A 21,107-nucleotide genomic window follows, 5' to 3' on the forward strand; every position below is an offset into this window, starting at 1 on the left:
AGCAGACACCAAAATAGTGAGATATAGTTCAGCCACTGTGTGTGCACACCTCTGTAAGCCAGCACTCAGGAGGCTGGAGCAGGAAGGTGGGATTGGAGACCAGCCTGAGCTACGTGCTGATTCCGCTCTGAAGAAGAGGGGCTTGGATGTGGACAGCTCCACCCTAAAACAAATTCAGTTGGCTAATAGCTGTGAACAATGATGGCACTCTTAGTCTTAACATAAAGAAGCTACAATTAATAGAAGAAAATGTAAAACATTTGAGTCCTTAAGATAGAATGGAAACTCAAAAAAGCAATAAAAGTCATTTTCATAAAAATTTAAAGCACCTGTCCTACAAAAATGAAAACGAAAAATATTTTTAACAGTATAAAGAAAAACAGTTATTATCCCTGAAATGTAAGAGGATTAATCCTGAGGGCTAATTCTTTTTTGGTTTGGTTTGGTTTGGTTTGGTTTGGTTTGGTTTGGTTTGGTTTGGTTTGGTTTGGTTTGGTTTGGTTTTGGTTTTGGTTTTTTCGAGACAGGGTTTCTCTTTGTAGCCCTGGCTGTCTTGGAACTCACTTTGTAGACCAGGCTGACCTCGAACTCAGAAATCTGCCTGCCTCTGCCTCCCAAGTGCTGGGATTAAAGGCGTGCGCCACCACCGCCCAGCTGAGGACTAATCCTTAAAGACTGCCTTTGTTTTTAAATGACCAAGGATTGGCCAACAGTCTGTTTAAAGGATGGAGATGTCCAGTATAACATGTAGAGATCACTGGTAAATAATTCGAGGAAATTTAAAGTAGAACCCAGCCCTGCTCCTGCCTTTGTGACCTTTATCTCTGTTACTAGTTTGGTTATTTACTTAGCTTCCTCTTTCAATGGCATCTGGTCCCACGTTAGCATGTTAGTAAAGGCTAAGAAAATGCCCATCAGGTGTAACAGAGCCTACTTCTGGGCCAGTGCGGTGTACACACCTTTAATTCCAGTCCTGGGGAGGCAGAGGCAAGTCGACCTCTTGAGTTCCAGGACTGCATAAGGTCATCTCCAAAACAAAAGCAGAAAGCAATCTCAGATCATGTGTTTGAGCAGACATGCCTTTCAGTAGTTCCTTCACAGTTTGAATGTAGAATTGTGCCATCTTTGTGGTTCTTATATTGCAAATAGAAGTAATGTTCATTTGGAAAGCAGAAGACAGAGAAACACAATTCTAGGCTACCCTCAACCACACAGCAAGCTCTAGGCAAAGTGTGCTAGACAAAGAGACTGGGGGTCATGGGGGAGCAGGGCCAGCAATCAGATGTAAAGTAAATAAGCTAAAAAAAATACACCCATGTCAAGACACTCCAGGGGTACCACATATTAATATGCACACTACACATAAAAATCAATGAATATCTGACTTGTTCTCGTCTTCTATTTCAGCGAAGAATAGCCAGGATCCAGCAAATAGAAAAGGACATACTGCGCGTGCGCCAGCTTTTACAGTCCCAGGCGGCGGAAGCGGAGGTTAGTAAAGCCCCCTTCTGGTACAAGTCATGTAAGGAGCTCTCCCAGAAAAGAAGATGTGTGTAGTCAATGGGGCATCATTGAGATATGGACCTTTTAGAGAGAAAGGCGGTTGTCATTGTTTTAATTTATGCATTTTTATATGCATTGGTGTTCTGCCTGCACATATGTGAGGGTTCCAGATCCCCCTTGAGTTAGAGTTACAAACAGTTGTGAGCTGCCATATGGGTGCTGGGAGTTGAACCTAGATTTCCTCTCCAGCCCTAAAACATTTTATACTTTTCAGCAATTAAAATTTAGTCTTTAAATGAATTTATAAAATTCTTTGGCAAATGGTTGGACCTGGAGGGCATTATCCTGAGTTAGGTAACCCAATCACAAAAGAACTCAAATGATATGTACTCACTGATAAGTGGATATTAGCCCAGAAACTTAGAATACCCAAGATATAAGTTACAATTTGCAAAATACATGAAACTCAAGAAGAACGAAGACCAAAGTGTGGACACTTTGCCCCTTAGAATTGGGAACAGAACACCCATGGAAGGAGTTACAGAGACAAAGTTTGGAGCTGAGAGAAAAGGATGGACCATCTAGAGACTGCCATATCCAGGGATCCATCCCATAATCAGCCTCCAAACGCTGACACCATTGCATACACTAGCAAGATTTTGCTGAAAGGACCCAGATGTAGCTGTCTCTTGTGAGACTATGCCGGGGCCTAGCAAACACAGAAGTGGATGCTCACAGTCAGCTATTGGATGGATCACAGGGCCCCCAGTGGAGGAGCTAGAGAAAGTACCCAAGGAGCTAAAGGGATCTGCAGCCCTATAGGTGGAACAACATTATGAACTAACCAGTACCCCGGAGCTCTTGACTCTAGCTGCATTTGTATCAAAAGATGGCCTAGTCGGCCATCACTGGAAAGAGAGGCCCATTGGACTTGCAAACTTTATATGCCCCAGTACAGGGGAACGCCAGGGCCAAAATTGGGAGTGGGTGGGTAGGGGAGTTGGGGGGAGGGTATGGGGGACTTTTGGGATAGCACTAGAAATGTAAATGAGGAAAATACCTAATAAAAAAATTTTTAAAAAGAAGAATAAAGAGCAATCAAAAGAAAAAAAATTTAGTCTTTAGCATAAACTGTCAGTTTGTATAATCAAATCACCACTTGAGCTATCATTACCCTTTAAGTGGGCTTTTTCTTATATGTAATTCATAATGAGAAATTTGATCAGACATGTTTATTTGTGGTTATCCCACAGTCCTTACTGAAATGTAGTAAAAGCATTAAATGAAGAGTCACAAATACCAAGGAAAGTGACAGGAGTAAAAATGGGGGCTCTGGAAAAAAGTTCGACAGACTTAACTTTTATAGCATATTAAGGGCACCAAGGAAGGCTGTGACAGAGCTTGGTGTGTATCATGGAAGCTTAAAGGGTTCCCAACTGGCTATGCAGGTCACCTGTGAATATAAGTATTAGAAGGGACTGAAATGAGCATTGGCTGCACTTCCAGAAGAACCAGGCCCAGCACCTGCATGGCAGCTCACAAGCATCCATAACTCCATTTCTGTGGGATCTGGCGCCCTCTCCCCTCCTCCATGGGTAGCACACTTGTACGCAGTACACATATATGTACATGAGGCAACACCCATACAGAGAAAAATAAATGTAATAAAAGAAGCAGATGAGCCCCTGACATTGCTCCACATTTTCAGCACAACTGTTGCTGTTTCTCTTTTCAGTCCTAACAGAAAATAAGTTGTCCCCACACACCACCCCCTTCGAAAAGGATAGGGATTTTTGACTAGATTACAGTAAACTAGCACAATGAATTGAAGCTGGAGATAAGTGTATAGAAAGCTGACTTGGTTGGAAATCTACTCAGTGGTGAGATCCCTGCTGTCCTCCAGCCTTGTCATCTCTCGGAAGCTTCTCTAAGGAACGCAGCTTACCCAAGAAAAGGCTCAAGAGCTACCAGCAAACCACACCAGCCATTCTCTGGTCACTGTAGCTGCAAACCTTCATTTAATTTTCCTGTAGCTAGCCCACTCTTCAGTCTGTGTGGACACTAACGACTGACTGCTAGGCATTTTAATAATGTTCTGATAAGAACGATCATAGAAGGAGAGTCCCTTGTTGCAGGCAGAAGGAAAGCTCAACACTACAGCTGACCTTCATACCCCAGCAGAAGCAGGGTGTGATTGTACACGCATGCCTGAACCTCAGCTTATGGAAGCAGAGCAGGCCAGCCTGGGATACATAAGAGCCTGTTACAGTCATTCACTCAGGAGAATTGTTTTTAAAAGATCTCATGAGAGTTAAATTTAAAACCATGATTGAAAATTAAAAGATTATTTTTTTTATAAAGTAGAACAAGACAATGAAACACAAAATAGAATGGTAGGCAGGCAGGATACTCAGCAAATGCAGGTGTCCACCATAGCTTGCTGGCCTGAGCTCACTGCCCCAGCCAAGGACCCATGTGTTGAAAGGAGAGAACCGGTTTCTGCAGTCTTTCTCTGAGCTCCATAGGCGTGAATACGGAGAACGTGCACACAGATTAAACAAGTAGTAATGAAAAGGGGTTGTTTTTAAAGGAAAACTCTAAAGCCTAGAAAAGGAAGAGAAATGCCAATAAAGCCAATAAAGCGAGTTCCTGTAGATTTCTCAGCAGCCAACAACCTAGGAATCCAGGGAACAAGACTTGTTTTATTTATTTATTTATTTTTTAATCTTAAGAAAATTTTCAGTTCCTTTGACACCAAGTATTTGAACTCATTCTTTGTCCCACAATTCAGTTCAGTTACCTCAAGTTGGTATTAGATCCCACAAGCAAAATTCATAGTTATTTGCAAGACTTTTCCCATTTAACAACAGGGTTTGGCTGTGCCCACTATAACTGTTTCTGCCTGGCTAGGAATCCCACTGAAGTGGATGCACTGTAGACCTTTGCCATCTTGACCCTACCTGACCCCACATGACAAAAACCAAGTCCTTTATCCTTTAAGAGCCCTGACAATATGCTACCCAATTGACATAACGCTTCCTGTTAGCTGTGATAATACCCTGGTGGAGAAGTCACAGCAGCTGGAATCAAGGACAGTGGACACTATTTATTTGACCAACTTTCTCCTTTTATTCAGTCTAGGATCCCAGCCCAGGAAATGAAGTCATCCATGGGGGCATGTCTTTCCAACTCAATCACAGTTGTTGTATAGCAATTTAGAAATTCAAGCCTTTCCAAACTTCCAGAGTGCTCAGAATTCACTAAAAGCTCTAAACTTAAGTGATTCTACTTTTATTAAATGGGGACACGACAAAAGCCAAATGGGAGACACATTGCAAAGTCCACGGATGAGGTGAGGTGGTGGCAGGTGAAAATATCAAGTGTTCTCCTCTTGGGATCTAGGTTTGTAATCCCTCATTTTCCATCTGAGTTGAAGACTTACAGGTTTTGACTTGTGTTTAGGATGCACCTGAAAATACTTGGCAGTTCCTCAAAACATTAAATGTAAAATTGCCACATAACCCAGCAGTTCTAGTCTCAGGTATCTAGCAGAAAGTCACATAATGATCTTAATGCTATTAATGATCTATTCAAACAGCCTTATTCATTGTAGCCCAAAAGGAAAGATGGGACAAATGTGACACTGTTAGGTGCACTTAAATTTGGGTACTATAAGTAAAATGTGGATAACTTTTGAAAACTCGTTAAGTAAAATAGACCACATAAGTCCATTTATAAAATTGTCAGAAGACTGGGGAAACGGCTTAGTGGACAAAGTGCTTGCTGTGCAGTGTGAGTTAGGATGCCCAGAGCCTACAAGCTCGCTAGTGACACCAGCTACACACTGAGCTCTGGGGTCAGTATGTAAAGTAGAAGGTGATCTCACAGAAGATGCCCAGTGTCAGCTTTGGGCCTTCACATCTGCGTACATGTGTGCACATACTTTTAATTAAATGTCTAGAAAAAATTTATTTTGAAGATACAACTCAAGCATGGTAGCACTTGATAGGTAAAGGGAATTGGGAGTTTCAAGGGCCAACCTAGGCAACATAGTGAGACTGTCTCTCCCTGACAAAAACTCAAAACGAAACAAAGGAGATGAGCTCTTGCCTGGTACACTGAGTGGAAATGTGGATTAACTGTAAGCAGGTGGGAGAGAATTTACTTAATGATAAAAATACTCGGTAAATTTATCAACATCATTAAATTGAACACCTCACGGGTATATTTTGTGGCACTCAGCTGCTTAAACAAAACTGCTTTTATTTATTTCATTAAACCAGTAATGTACTCTTATTACCCAGCACTCAGAAGGCAGAGGCAGGAGGATCAGTAATTCAGTGCCCATCTCAGCTACAGAACAAATTCAAGACCAGCCTGAACTATATAAGATCCTGCCTCAAACGGCATCTTTCTTCCTAGTCTGCCACCTAGGGTAGAAGCCTGGCCCTGTTTTACAGCAGGTATAGGATTGTTGTTACTAGAAGTCAGTAACAGCCACCCTCTCTCCCAGCAGAAGAGTAGTGATGAGGACAGGGACCCAGGAGTGCAGTGTTCAACTCTAGGATTGGTGGGAAGAAAAGAGACGGAGGAGGAAAAGGAGGAGGAGGAGGAGGAGGAGGAGGAGGAGGAGGAGGAGAGGTGGTGTTAGTTATCATGAGTGGGCTTGGCAGTTGCTCTGTGACCTTCATAGACTTGTCTTTCTTTTTTTTTTTTTTTTTTTTTTTTTTTTTTTTAGATTTATTTATTTATTATATGTAAGTACACTGTAGCTGTCTTCAGACACACCAGAAGAGGGCATCAGATCTCTGTTACAGGTGGTTGTGAGCCACCATGTGGTTGCTGGGATTTGAACTTTGGACCTTTGGAAGAGCAGTCGGGTGCTCTTACCCCCTGAGCCATCTCACCAGCCCCAATCTTTCTTTTTTTTTTACCTGAGTGTCAGTTACAAGTCTTAAGGTTTCTCTGTGTCTCTCTCTCTCTCTCTCTCTCTCTCTCTCTCTCTCTCTCTCTCTCTCTCTCTCTCTCTCTCTTCCTCTTCCTCTCTCTCCCTTCCTTCCTTCCTTCCCTCTTCTCTCTCTCCTTTCTTTCTTTCTTTCTTTCTTTCTTTCTTTCTTTCTCTCCTCTTTCTTTCTTTCTTTCTTTCTTTCTTTCTTTCTTTCGCTCTCTCTCTTCCTCTCTTTCTTTTTCCTTCCTTCCTTCCTTCCTTCCTTCCTTCCTTCCTTCCTTCCTTCCTTCCTTCCTTCTTCCCCTTCTCTGTATCTTCTCTTCCTTAGACAATCTCATTAATGTTTTAAGGCTTTAGGTATCATCTATATGCTGTTTGTTCTTGATTTTTTTTTAATCCCCTTGAGGTCCAGATTCTTAATCCTGTGTTCCTACCATGTATCACCACTTAGGATTTGTCATAGATTTTAAATTCAACCTACTTAACACTTGGGTGACGCACCCCTTTAATCCTAGCACTTGGGGAGGCAGAGTCAGGCAAATCTCTGAGTTTGAAGCCAGCTAGGGTCCACACAGTGAGTTCCACTTCAGCCATGGCTGCATAGCGAGACCTCTCTCAAAAAACAAAACAACCAAAGCCCGTCTACCGTCTTTACCAGCCCCCTTCTTTCTCCCTTTTAGTCCCCATCTTTCCTCTCCATAGACTGTGTGAGCAAAAGGTCATCAGAATAATCCTGCACGCCCTTTTGCCACTGTTAGTAACTGCTTACGCTGCCGTAGCAAATACCAGACACAAAGCATGTGAAGAGAGCAGACAGTTTGAGAGGTTCCAGTCTGCCTTGTGGGTAGGGCATGGAAGCATGAGCTTGGGGTTACAGTCAGGAAAGGAGAGGCAAGCGCTGGTGCTCTGTGCCTTCTCCCACCTCACTGTTTTATTCGGTCTAGAACCCAGCTGCTGAGTGAGTGGCACCACCCACATTCAGGGTAGGTTTTCCCTCCTTGGTTAAGCCAACGCACCCAGGGTTGTATCTGCTAGGTGAGTTCAGATCCAGTCAAGTTATAACTGTGATGAAGATTAACCCTCACAAGGTCCACCCACCCCTTGTCAACCTGACACCCAAACACATCCTTTTTAAATCATAAAATCCCACCATCACTGTCAAATATTCATGGTCTTTTCATAAGACAGTGCATTTAATCCATCTCTACACATTTCTGTTGCTGTCTGGAAATTGCCACTCAAACCATACAAACTCTGATCTCAGTTAAGCAAGAGTAGTTTATTGAATACATACCTTAATCCTGGACTGCCCAGTGGTCAGTGAGTCAGTTGTAAACATAACAGTTCATATTGACCTTTGAATTGAAGGGTCCTACATAAAGCTTTGTGGAATTTCTTACGATTAGCAAACCTCATACAGAACAAAACGGGACGTGTGATCAGCATGTCCTTGAGCCAAGCCTTCTCCGAGTCAGTGACTGGCAGGCCGGTTACAGCAACAATATGAAGTAGCTGGCAGGCTTGGAACAAAATGGCTACAGCTACTGGGGAGGGAGGTCAGACGTAACAATTTCATATGGTCATCAGGGCTAACATTGTTCAAAACCCCAGTCTCTTAACTGAGTAAAATAGAATAAAAAAATAGCTGTAACATTTTTAAAACATGGTGATAACAGTGGCGCAATAATACTGACTGATGGACCAGAAAAGCTTATTGTCATAATGATAAAAATACTCTAAAACTGGATTGTGATGAGACTGGTAAATTTATTGAAAATAACTTAATGGAACACTTAGTAGGTATGTTCTGTAGCACTTGACTACTTAAGCAGAATTGCTTTTAAGTTTTTACTTTTTTTTTTTTTTTAGCCAAGCCAGTAATGCACTCCTGTTACCCAGCACTCAGAAGGCAGAGGCAGGGGGATCAGTAGTTCAAGGCTCACCTCAGCTACATAGCAAACATTCCCATTCCAACATGAAAGACTGAGAGGATAGCAAGGACAGATGAGACCAAAATGAGAACGACAGCATGGCAGATCCGGATGCTGCCCGCCTCTCTAGTTCTGCCTCCTGCCATGCATGCAGCCTCTCTGTTAGGCTGCTTCTATCCCATGTGTGCGACTCTCTGCGGTTTGGCCATCTCTGATCTACTGAGCTTTTACTGCAGTGAGGCTTTACCTTCACAGCCTCATGAAGTGGTCTCTCGGGGCCTCCCTGCAGGGACTCTGCCTCTGCCTCATGCCCCAGCAGCTTCCTAGACTCTTGGCACAAGTTTCCCTGAGCTATAAATCTTAAAGTTTGCACAGCTGCAAGACCACTTGAGCAACTCTGTCCAGTTTTGCTGCCAGCGTGAACAGTAGTCTGACCAGTTTTTATCTATCTATCTGTTGTGCACCTTGGCAGCAGAGCCAGGGAACTTTCCATGATGGATTTCAAGCAAGGCAACATTGTTATTTCAGTTTCTCCCCTTCCCTATGAATTGCACTTTTCCAGCCTGGAGTCTTCAGTGGCTGGAGTCTTGCCTGTAAGGCACCTTTCCTCCTGAGTGTGAGTTTCTAGCCTTTATCAGCCAGCCTCTAACCTTTATCATTTGTCTGCATCAGTCCTTAATCAGCTTCAGACTCCCCTCCTGCTCCTTTGTTTGCCAGACTCCACATTTTCCCAATATTTTAGTTCTCTCTTACTGTAAATCTAAGAGCAGTACACGAGACCATACCACAGCCTGTATGGTATGCTCTCGAAATTTCCTCTATAACTTAGTGTATTACCTTTGAATTATGCCAGTTTTTCAGGATGCAGGGTTTTTTTTTTTTTTGGTTTGTTTGTTTGTTTGTTTGTTTGTTTGTTTTTGCCAGATGTAACACAGCTGGCTTCTAGCCCAGCTCCTATCGTCTTTGTTACCCTGGGAAGCCTGAGAGCATAGTTACTACTGTGTGCCCTTCTCCCAGTGCTCCCACCAGAACGGTTCATCAAGCTCTGCCTAGGGTAGTCTACAACCTGTAGGTTTCAACCTCTTTGGGGGAGGAAGACTGTCAGAAAACTCAGATATTTACATTAAGATTCATAACAGTAGCAAAGTTAAAGAGTAGCAATAAAATAATTTTATGGCTGGGGAGTCAGTAGGACACAGGAACTGTGTAAAAGGGTAACAGCATTAGGAGGGTTGAGAACCCGTGGCTTACTGCATTCCAGGCTTCTGTAGCCACAGACTAGTCCCGAAGCCTATCTCCACATGGGCAGGGGCGCCACAGCAGCAGCCCTGCTCCTCATGCCACTTCTGTGAGACGTACTTTCCTCATTGCTGTGAAAAATTACCTCCCAAAGTTGAAGAAGGGTTTGAGGGGACACAGCATCTTGTCCTGGGAAGGCATGGGGTCGGGATTGTGAGGTGGGCAACTACAGCACCCCCTACAGTGAGAAACAGGAGAGTGAATGTGGGTGCTCAGCCACTTTTTCTTTCCTTTCGTCCCATCCATCGGGTAGTGATGCCCACATCTAGCATGGCCTTTCTTCCTTGTTACTGTCCATAGCACTCCCTCTCTCATGTCCAGGAGAGTGTCCATCAAGTTAGCCAGAGTTAACCAAGGTCACACCAGTCCAGCACCAAATCCTGTCAGGGTTCTCTCTATAGCTGTGCTTACATCTCCACTTACCCTTCTGTGACATACCAGCCTCTTCTTACTAATGCTACTGCATTAGCCTCCCAACTGCTACTTAAGTCACTTAGGTTTGACCCGTTGGTTTGTTAGTGTTGACCACATGAGGCAGCAGGTGGCATGTAGTGTAGCTGGCAGAGTACTGACCTAGCATGCACAAAACCCTAGGTTTTATCCCTAGTACCACATAAAACCAGGGATAGGGTCACACATCTGTTATCCCAGCATTTCCAGAGATGAGGACCAGAAGAAGTTCAAGACATCCTCGGCTACACAGCAAGTTTGAGGCCAGTCTGAGTTACATGAGACTATCTGAGTAGTTAAAATGGATGGATAATGTGGTAGCCTCAGAATAACATAGGCAAATCCAGCAACATCAGAACATTTTAAAAACTAGCATATAAAATTATTTTTATTCTATATGTATGAATGCCTTTTTGCCTGCATCTGTATCTATGTACCACATGTGTAACTGGTGCCAACAGAAGCCAAAAGAGGTCATCAGATCCCCTGGGATTGGAGTTCCACCATGAGGATTCTGGAGCTCAAACGTGGGTGGTCTGGAAGAGCAGCCAGTGCACTCACCACTGAGCCGTCTGTCCTCTCCTGTAGCCACCTTAATTCTGCTCATCACTTTCCTTGTGCTTGAGCAAGTTTGTGACCTTTTGTTCTGCTACAAGAAGTCATGTTCCCCTGCTGCAGCTCTTTCCGTGTGACCCTCTGTTTACCATCCTGGTTATCAGGTCCTCTTTGCAGTGCCACTTCCTAAGAAAGCGCTCTGCTGCTTCAGACAGCTCCCAGCTTTCTTCATGAGGAGCTCTTGGCTTTCCTTTGACACACTTGTCAAAGTTTTGACTTTATTGTTATAGCTTTGGTTTTTTGAAAGTGTGTTCCCTCGCTAGGACAAGCAGACAGTGGTGTTTGCTGTGAGCATGCTGGCATCTTCCCCTATGCTTCTGCTATGTATTGTGCTCACCGGAATCCTTGACTAGTTTTATCATGGGTGACTGTATTCCTACTCTGCTTGATTGGAGTCTCTCTCCTGCTTCTGAGTCCCTTCCCTTTTGCTTAGCTACAGCTGTTACTAGTTTTGGGTGAAAATGATACATGTCACATTTTTAACTGGTCTAGAAAGGCTTCGGGGAAGGCGTTTTTAAAATATAATGGTACTTTTTTATGTCAGACTGTTAAAGCATAATCTTTACATTAGATTATGATAATTGCATTTTCCTAAAGCAAACAGATAGGAGTTTCTGTAGAAGATATGGGAGATTATTTTAGTTCTTGTGTCTGTGCTACTGGTTTACAAAGTACCCGATTTGTATATCCTGTTCTAAAATTACTACTTTTACTAGGTATAATATGTCACTTTTATTTCATATAACAGAGGGTAGGTACATTAGCAAAATTTTCTGTTTTATTTATCACCTTCAAAGAGCTTATCACTTGGTTTCATATGACATTTGCAGAAGATGTGCATATATTCTCCGTAAAAATGTAACTACGGGGAGCTATTTGTAACCCTTGGTGTTAGTTTAACTGCTAGATTTGCAGTTCTATTAAATGCCAAAGTCATGTGACCTTGCACCCAAGGACTGTTATTTTCTGTAGGTGGATTGTGTTCCTGATAATGAGAGAGCACATCTGGTGGAGAATGGCTTTACTGTGAGCCTCTGAAATCCTTTGTCAGTACAGCCCAAGTGCTCAGGGGATACTTAGCCAGGCTGGAGGTCGGACGTGCAGCATGCACTTCTGTGCCGTTGTCAGCCTGTATAATTGATTCATCGAGAGTTTTGAAGCAAAAAATAAGCAGTGAGCTCTAAAAGCATGCTGTTTCTGTATGTAATGATACTAACTCCATGTTAACAGAGGTCATCTCAGAGCAGGCATGATGCTGCCTCCCATGAAGCTGGCCGGCAGCACGAAGGCCACGGAGTGGCAGAAAGCAACACCGCAGCCTCCAGTAGTGGTCAGGTATGAATATTTTCAAACTGACAAGTCCTGTCTGTTTCCTTAGAATGTGTGCCTCTAGAGACATTCAGTATCAAAGCACTCTCGATTCTTATTACATTTAGAGACACTTTCTGAACGTGTTGGAACATTTCCTGCTCGGATCGCATGTGCGTGGCCTTCAACTGCTGCCGTGCGCATTCTGGAGAGAGTTTACTTCCGAGGGGCTGACCCTGGTGTTGCATGTTAGCACACAGTTCTGCTCTCCTTAAGGCCTCAGGACAAAGACATGCTTCTGATTCTTAACTGTCACAAAGGCTCTTTTAGCTCTTACTTTCTGGTATACTTTAAGTTTACACAAATTGAGAAATAAATCTTAATTGGAAAAGATTTTTCTGATGCTTATAAATAAAAAGCTCCGTACTGCATCATGTTTAGCTGGGACTGTGTCCATTTTTACCATCTCTACACTGTGCCACCAGTTTTCAACAAATGGTTTATTGAGATACATTCATGTATCCTATATTTTTCAAATTTCCTTCAACAGACAGTTTTATGTTATAAGGGAATGATATTTTAAAACTAAAATTTTATTAAATTGATTTTTACTATCAACACAGAAGATTGGTCTTTCTAAGTTGCTTTAGATATACTGTTTATATCTTTAAAAAAGGGACTATTCTGTTAATCCACTAATATATAAAGCTTAAAATACTATCAAAATATTTCCTTGTACTGAAGTTAAAGCAGATACTTTATTCCGCATCGCTAGTTAGTATTGTACAGGAAAGTTATTTAATGGTGAATTAGGATAAAATAGTGAGGTTTAAATAGAAGGTTTGAGTTCTTTCTCTGTGTTACTGTTCCAGGAATTCCTTGAGAACTGTATATTCCTACAGTGTAGGAGAAAGAAGATAAGTTTCATTTGACAGTTAGTTGTTGAGGCTTCATTGAGATCATATTCTAATTACTGTATACTTTAAAGTCTTATTCATATGGTAGACAGTATCTATACAAATCTGTGATACTACATGAAAATCATCTTTAAGTTGATTATACTCGATAGCAGAAATGGAGACTGTTGCAAATATAAAAGGATAAGAAGGAACTTTTTATAATGAAGTGGGTGGGAAAACCACAAAAGAAGGATCAGTAGGTGTCAGAAGAATTTGAATACTTTGTATCTGAGGAAACGGAAACAAGATAGGTAGACACAGAAGATCGGGATGGAGAGGCTCTGCAGTTAACAGACTGGACAGTCTCCCAGAGGACCCAGCCTCCAGACGCAGCACCCACATGGCAGAGCACTCCAGTCCCAGGGCATCCAGTTTCCTTTTCTGGCTTCCAAGAGCCAGCCACTCAAGTAGAACACAGACATACATGCAGACAGAACACCCATACATGTAAAATTCATTATTCAATTACATTTTTAACAAGAAATTATTTTTTTACTTTTACCTTTTTTAATTGAAATATAATTACATCATTTTCCCTCTGCCCTTCAGTCCCTCCTGTGTCCATCTGTCTGTGCCCTCTCCTGAAATTCATTGCCTCTTTTTCTTATTATTGCTACACACACACACACACATAACATATAAGTATATAACATACTTATACGTTTATGTTAAATGTATATGTAACATATAAGTATATAAACAAAACCTGCTGAGTCTGTCTAGTGTTTGAGTGTCCATGATTTCAGGGCTGACCACTTGATATTGGATAACCAGTAAAGGGACTCATTTCTGGAGAAGACTACTTTTCAGTTGCCTGTAGTTCTTTGTCTAGGCATGCCTCCCTCCCCACCACACCCTAAATATCCCCCTTCCACACTGGCATGTCTGTTGGTATTGTCCTTGTTCATCAGGTCCTGTTTAGGTGCCGGATCGTGGGTGAAACTTCCCTGTCATTTTAAGAGACATAATTTCACAGCAGATTTCCTGGTCCTCTGGCTTTTGCAGTTTTCTGACCCACTTCAGAGATGTTCCCTGTGGTTTACGTACAAGAGTTGTGTTGTACACACGCACAGGCAGTTGTTCTATCTACATTCTTACTTTTCTGTAATGGCCTCCACCTCTTTCAGAGAGAAGCTTCTTTGATGAGGGGTGGGAGCAGCACTGAGCTGTGGGTGTGAGGATAGGATTTAGAATGGAGTTAGGAGGATGCTGCTTTAATAAAGTATTGGTGATAGTCTCCTCTAAGAGCCGTGACCTCACTCACTCGCCCTGGGTGGCTGGCTAGACTTCCAGCTCCAAGCATAGTTTCAGTTTCTTCCTGTTTAGCAGGCCTAGTTCTAGTTAGGCAACTGCTGGTTAACCGCCAGCTATGTATGAGGACCACTGTGCACCCTTAGGGGTATTTAATATTTTTCTTCCTTCCCTCCCTCCCTCCCTCCCTCCCTCCCTCCCCCTCTCTCTCTTTCTTTCTCTCTCTCTCTCTCCCTCCCCCTTTCTCCCTTCCTCCCTTCCTTCCTTCCTTTCTTCCTTTCTATATTTATTTATAGGTTTTTAGTTTGTTTGAGTTTTTCTATTTGTTTTTGAGGCAGGGTCTCTGTAAGCCTGGTTGTCCTGGAGCTTGCTGGCTGGCCTTGAACTCAGAGATCCTTTTGCCTCCCAAGTACTGGGATAAAGGCATATGTCACTACTGCCCAGCTCCCTTAGGGCTATCTTACATGCTGGGTTTTGTTAATGGTTCCTAGGTGTCCTAGCTGGGTAGGGCTCTTAGTTGTTCCCCTCCCTTGTCAGCTTGCATAACATCTTCCAATGCTATGAAAGCTAGTCGTCAGGGAGGAGGCTTGACTTGGAAAAGTCAAGATCAAAGCTGGACATAATGGCCTGTACCTAGAATCCTGTGATTTGGGATGTAGAAGCAATAAAATTTTGGAGTTCATGGCTACCCTTGGCTATAGAGCCAATTAGAGGCCAGCCTGGGTTACAAGAGAATCTGTCCCAGAACAACAGCAAAAAAGTCAAGATTATGTTACTTGCAAACATTTATAGAAAACAAAAAATTTAAAATATAAAGATATTTACAAGTCAGGTATTTAATAAAGATGCTTCAGAATTGGCCAGTGAGATAATTCATTACATGTGTTTGTATGCAACTGCATAAGGAATGTCGGGGTCAGTGTTACAGTAGCTGTCATTGTGTGCTGAGGTCTTTAGAGCTTTTGTTTTATTGCTTATATATTTGTATATTTTAACTTTCCTAGAACTCACTCTGTAGACCAGGCTGGTCTTGAACTCAGAAATCCACCTGCCTCTGCCTCCCAGGTGCTGGGATTAAAGGCGTGCACTACCATGCCCAGTTATTTTAACGTTTTTAATAAGTCAAGTTTTTACATTGTGTAACAACTATAAGGTCATTTTTATTTTGGGAAAATGGAAGAAAAATGTACTGTTTTCCATTCCTCTGTCACTTAGGGTGTCCCCAGAGGCCTGATTGAAATTGTTGGGGTCTAGGAATCACCCCACAAACCATCAGACACTGATCTCAGTCAAACAGGGATAGTTTACTGAACACACACACACACACACACGACTGATCAATCAGGGATGCAGTCAGACTCAGGAGCTGAGACTGCAACCCTGACTGTTTTCCAGGGGTAGCTAATAAAGGCAAAAACCACAGAAACTCATAGCAACCATAAAAGCTCACACACAGCTACAGGAAATACTGCCGAGTGGTTGGGCAGATGGTTCAAGTCTAAGGACGACAAGGAAGGAGTTCAACATAGACAAGCAGTATAGTTACTGTTGTTAGCTATACAAAGCTGTTCTGACCTTTATTGCAATTGCCCCTAGAGGAGGGCGAGGGTCTGGGCAATTTCCAAGAATACCAAAGCATATCCAAACAGGATTTGCGGTGGTTAATAGTTACCTTGGACATGAAAAAGGTCCTCGCAACAGTATTAAGATGGCTGACCACAGATATAAAACAAAATGGCTATGGTAATGTCAGAAGGCAGCAGCCTTCTTACAGAGACCTCATGTTATTTAGTGTGAGGATGGCAGAAGAGGGAATCATTGAAAGGAGTCGATCAGTCATGGTAGCCTTGTCAGTAATCCCAGCACTGTGAAAACTGAGGTAGAAAGGTGGGCGGTGGTGGCGCACGCCTTTAATGCCTGCACTTGGGAGGCAGAGGCAGGCAGATTTCTGAGTTCGAGGCCAGCCTGATCTACAAAGTGAGTTCCAGGACAGCCAGGGCTACACAGAGAAACCCTGTCTCGAAAAAAAACAAACAAACGAACAAAAAAAAAAAAAAAGAAGAAGAAGAAAGAAAAGGAAGAAAAAGAAAACAGAGGTAGGATGGCCAGTTCAAGTCCAACCTGGGTTACATAGTGTGGCCAGCCATGAGCCACATGTAGAAACACTGTCTCAAGAAAAAGAAAGAAAGAAATTGGTAATTCAGAACCAAATATTATTCCCTCTCTAAATAAATTCTTTTGTTTTACATTAATTCCACCAACATTGTATACATAGTTATTATCAGTCCTCTCTCAAATCTTCATGTACATGAACAGTCAACATCAATGAGTCCAAGATTCCTTAGACACCAGTCCCAGGTATGTGAAAGGCTGATGCAGAATTATCACTTTAGTCAATTTTGTGCCTCCAGGGTACTGAGATTAAAAGGCGTATCTCCCTACAATTGGCTCTTCAACCTATCTTGATAGGATGTGTATACAAGATATCTTTTATTATTATTATTTATTATTATTATTATTCTCTCATTTATATTACATACTTAACTGAAGTTTCCCCTCCCTCCCAGACCCATACTCCTCCTCTGTTTCCCTTCAGAAAAGAGCAGGCCTCCCAGGGATATCAGCTGCACATGGCATATCAAGATACAGTAAGACTAGGCACAAAGCCAGATAAGGCAACCCATTAAGAGGAAAGGGTCCTAGAGCAGAGATACCCCCTCCCAAGAACATTGAGCTACACAGCCGTAACTATACATGCAGAGGTCGCGGTCAGCCCCATACAGGCTCTGTGATTATCACGTCAGTCTCAACAACAGCAAGAGGAGCGCTCGCTATCTAGTTTTTTGTTTTATGCACCACAGTCTCTGATAAATGATTGGTGGTTAAATAATTGAGCGAAAAACTAGTGGTTTTAAAGGAGAACGATACATCCTTGCTAGGAAAAGGATTTCTTGATCTGTAGTAATTTCTTTAGGAAGCTAAGTGAAGTAAATTATTCAGGCAAGTCCCTGCTTATTTATGTTAGACTTCTTCCTTAATGGGTTCTCAGCTTTGCAGTTTGAAGATCTTTGATAATGCCTTTGGCAGTGATGATGAAGCTCAAGCACAAGTTAGGGAGAGGTGGACCAGTGGGGAAAGCCATGCACCGCTGCTGGTCTCTAGGATTCCTTCCTTTGGGCTGTTAGAGATGGCATAAGACAAGAGTAACCTGGTTCCGTGTGGATCATATCCACTGTGACTACCCATTGTATTTCTGAAAATTATCTATCATTTGTTCTATAAATATTTCACTATTCATTTCCAAGATAAGAATGCTTTTCAAAAATGAATACCTACTGTCATTATCTCCCCAGTGAAACAAATGATTTTTTAATAGCATAGTATAGCCTATCATGATTCGTTTGCTATTGTTTCATAAATGTATTTATAATATTTTGTTTCACTTTAGGCCTAGATAAAGACCATGAATCAGAATATTGGCTTATATCTAAAATCTTTGCCACCAGTAATTTTCCCATCCTGTCCTCTGTTCTTTTTAAAACATAATTTAGATTTTGCCAGTCTCCCACCTAAAGTCCACAGCTTAAATATAACATCTTTAAAGCCTCCTCAGATACTTAATTATTTAATCCAACCTATGTCCACATTAGAATACACCGTGCTCTCCATATTTGTCTTTAGAGCTACCTTAAGTTTTATTTACTGCAGCTTTTCTGTCCAGAGCAGGTCATCGCCTCTTTCTGTTTTCCTCTGGTATCTTGTGCAGCCTGCTATAGTTTTGTTATACTGCAGTTATTTATCTCATCTTTCCCCAATAGAATCTCAGCTTCTTCTAAATTGGGAGCTTCAGAGTGGCCTATATTTATAATCTAAATTGCACTGCCTATAATTTGCTTAACTTCTAGAGTCCAGCTACACGTGTGGATCACGAAACAGCCAGTGTTTTGAGTTCTAGCGGCACGCACTCTGCTCCTCGAAGGTTGACAAGTCATCTGGGGACAAAGGTAACAGCAGATTACAAACCCTCTTGCTAGTGCTAGGGGTATTTTGCTAAGATGGTCTTCATGAACATTTAAAGAATTCTCGCTCAGTCTCTTAAAAAGAAAAATGACATTTTTATACAAAGAAGCATAAATGAGAGGAAATGGGAATTATAAAAACTACAGACTTGTTGCCTGTTAATTTCGTTTTCAGCTCATTATCCATTTACCTGCAAGCATCCTAAGCTCCAGCCAGGCTGACTTCTTCATCACCCCTGTGCCTTCCCACCTCAGTGTTGTGTCTGCAGCAGTGCACATGTTTGCCCCACCTTGAAGGGCTGTCAGTCTTTCCGCAGCTCAGGCGTCTGAGCTGTGTCTCCAAAAGACAGTTTCTTAACTCCACAGTCGGGATGAAACGCCCTCTTAAAAATCAGATTGTTTTTCTCTGTCTTTAGGATCTCACCAAGGCTACAAATGAGTGTTAATATTTATTGAAATGGACAGAAAAATATTCATTGAAACTGAATTAGCCAATATGGCAAATATCTTACAGTTATGGGAAAAAATGTATGAGAAGAAAATCATTTTAGTATTTTACTATGGTGAAATTATGAGCAATATGTCTTCAGTCAAAACTGAAGAATTACTGTCTTCATAGCATATTCTGTGCTTTGTAAATAATATGGGAATTCTTAGGAAACATTAAAGTAACATTAATTTAAGACATGAATTTTAGGGCTAAAGATGAAAATCATTGATAGAATGCTTGTGAAATATGCTCAAAGCTCTGAGCTCAATTGATTAAGAAAAAACAGTTAATTAAAGAAATGGCTAGTCAGTGGTAGCTCACACCTTTAATCTCAGCATTGAGAAGGCAGAGGCAGGTGGATCTCTGGGTTTGAGGTCTACACAGTGATAGCTAGGGCTAACCACAGAAACCCTGTCTCGGGAGTCGGGGTATTAAAGAGATGGATTTGAGTGATCAGTGGTAGCTCACCATAGTTTCTGTTGGGACCTCTCTAAGCTGGGCCAATAAGTAATTATCTCTGCATTGTCACCAGTTCTCTAGATTCTTACTGAAAAGGAAGACGCTGCTTCAGGCCATCAGGCCTAGAGCTGATGAGATTGGCTCAGCATCAATACAGGGTTGACTCAGGCAGGATGCATTTCCTTTAGCAGTGATTTGTGCATAATAATCTTCAGGCCTGGTTTCCTGTGTAATGTAAATCCCTTCATTTTGTAGCTCAGAAAATTGATGCTCAAGAGAAATCACATAAGTACTAGTACCGTGCTGCTTGCTTAAAAGTGATGGAGCCAAACTTTGGAACTAAGCCTGATGAAAACACATTTATCTTCAGGCCTGTTGCTGCCATAATAGAACTAGCATCAGTGGAAAGTGTTGTGTTTACACATTCCAAGCAGTGTTTGGCAACCTCAGCAACATGGACTAAGTCATTCTGTTTCTATAGGATATTAAGTAGCGCCCCTGGCTTCTGCCTTCAAAACCCCCTAACACTTATGTGCCGCTGTTGTTAGGACCAAAATTATGTCTCAGCGTACAGCCAGATGTGTCCTTGTGAATCTCTGACTTACACAGGTGATGCGCTCTTCCTATGTGCCCTCTCCTTTCATGGAGCATCCTCTGACTTGGAAGAGAAGCTGGTAACACCCCATGCTAACTGGATGCTGTTTTTCTGTTTGACTTGCTTCTAAGCTAATCCTCCCAATCTGTCAAAGCAACTAATGCTTACCACTTGCTTCTCAGAAAGAACATGATTCTGTGATTGTGGTATTTTTCTTTTTAATGGCAAAATAATTTTATATAACAGATTATATAAGTTTAAATGTCATTATAACCTGATGAAATGTAATGATTGCAGAGAATTAGAATTTAGTAGATTATAATTGTTGCAAATGTTTTCTATTCCTTAGAAGTAAAAAAAAGTTTTAAATTATTTGAAGAATTTAATTAAACAAATTGCAGAGAGAGAGAGAGAGAGAATATGAATGTGAATGGAGTATCTGAGAGAAGAAAAATTATTTTCATTCATAATAATCAATTACCTTTAGCTGATACAGGCAAATAGCAATTTCAGTGCTGTGAGAATCACAGTCTGCACTATTACTATTACTTATTCACATAAACCAACTGTGGATGTAATTTTTAAATAGCTGTCATCTCTTCATCCAGAAAAGTTTTCTTTTGCTTTATTTTAATTTTTATTGAATATAGTAAATAATCCCATTCATCACTTCATTAGATCTAGTTTTGGGTATTAAAGTTATAATTTTGTTTCTAAACTCATTTGGCCCACAGGTGGAAATGGTGTATTCCTTGTTGTCAATGCTTGGTACTCATGATAAGGACGATATGTCACGAACTTTGCTAGCTATGTCCAGCTCCCAAGACAGCTGTATATCCATGCGGCAGTCTGGATGTCTTCCTCTCCTCATCCAGCTTTTACATGGCAATGACAAAGACTCTGTATTGTTGGGAAATTCCCGGGGCAGTAAAGAGGCTCGGGCCAGGGCCAGTGCAGCACTCCACAACATCATTCACTCACAGCCTGATGACAAGAGAGGCAGGCGTGAAATCCGAGTCCTTCATCTTTTGGAACAGATACGAGCTTACTGTGAAACCTGTTGGGAGTGGCAGGAAGCCCACGAACAAGGCATGGACCAGGACAAAAACCCAAGTATGTTCTTTATAGTGTGCATCTCAATGCATGTTTCAAAAGCTTTCGGTTAGAGATTCTTTTTAAGTTAGTATGCTGTCTTTATGAATAGAAGGAATTTGCATTAGCTAACTAATGCTGCTAAAAAATTTTAAGGCTTAAATCTGCATTTCCCTGAAAAATTTTTA

General features: G+C 41.7%; 1 protein-coding gene across 31 annotated transcripts in view; it reads left to right on the forward strand.

Annotated features, from left to right (window-relative positions):
- The window catches only part of Apc (APC, WNT signaling pathway regulator), a 101,894-nt gene that overhangs the window by 57,565 nt on the left and 23,222 nt on the right, over positions 1-21,107 (forward strand). For 14 of the 31 annotated variants that reach the window (XM_006525529.4, XM_006525532.4, XM_006525530.2 and 11 more), the window contains 4 exons: positions 1,408-1,491; positions 11,977-12,081; positions 18,170-18,268; positions 20,562-20,940. In XM_006525529.4, coding sequence (XP_006525592.1) covers positions 1,408-1,491; positions 11,977-12,081; positions 18,170-18,268; positions 20,562-20,940 — 667 coding nt within the window. The remainder of the gene's footprint in view (positions 1-1,407; positions 1,492-11,976; positions 12,082-18,169; positions 18,269-20,561; positions 20,941-21,107) is intronic. The other 17 variants (XM_006525534.4, XM_030250280.1, XM_030250288.1 and 14 more) reach the window with 3 other exon arrangements.

This window comes from Mus musculus, chromosome 18 (genome assembly GCF_000001635.26).
Source record: "Mus musculus strain C57BL/6J chromosome 18, GRCm38.p6 C57BL/6J".
Lineage (NCBI taxonomy): Eukaryota > Metazoa > Chordata > Mammalia > Rodentia > Muridae > Mus > Mus musculus.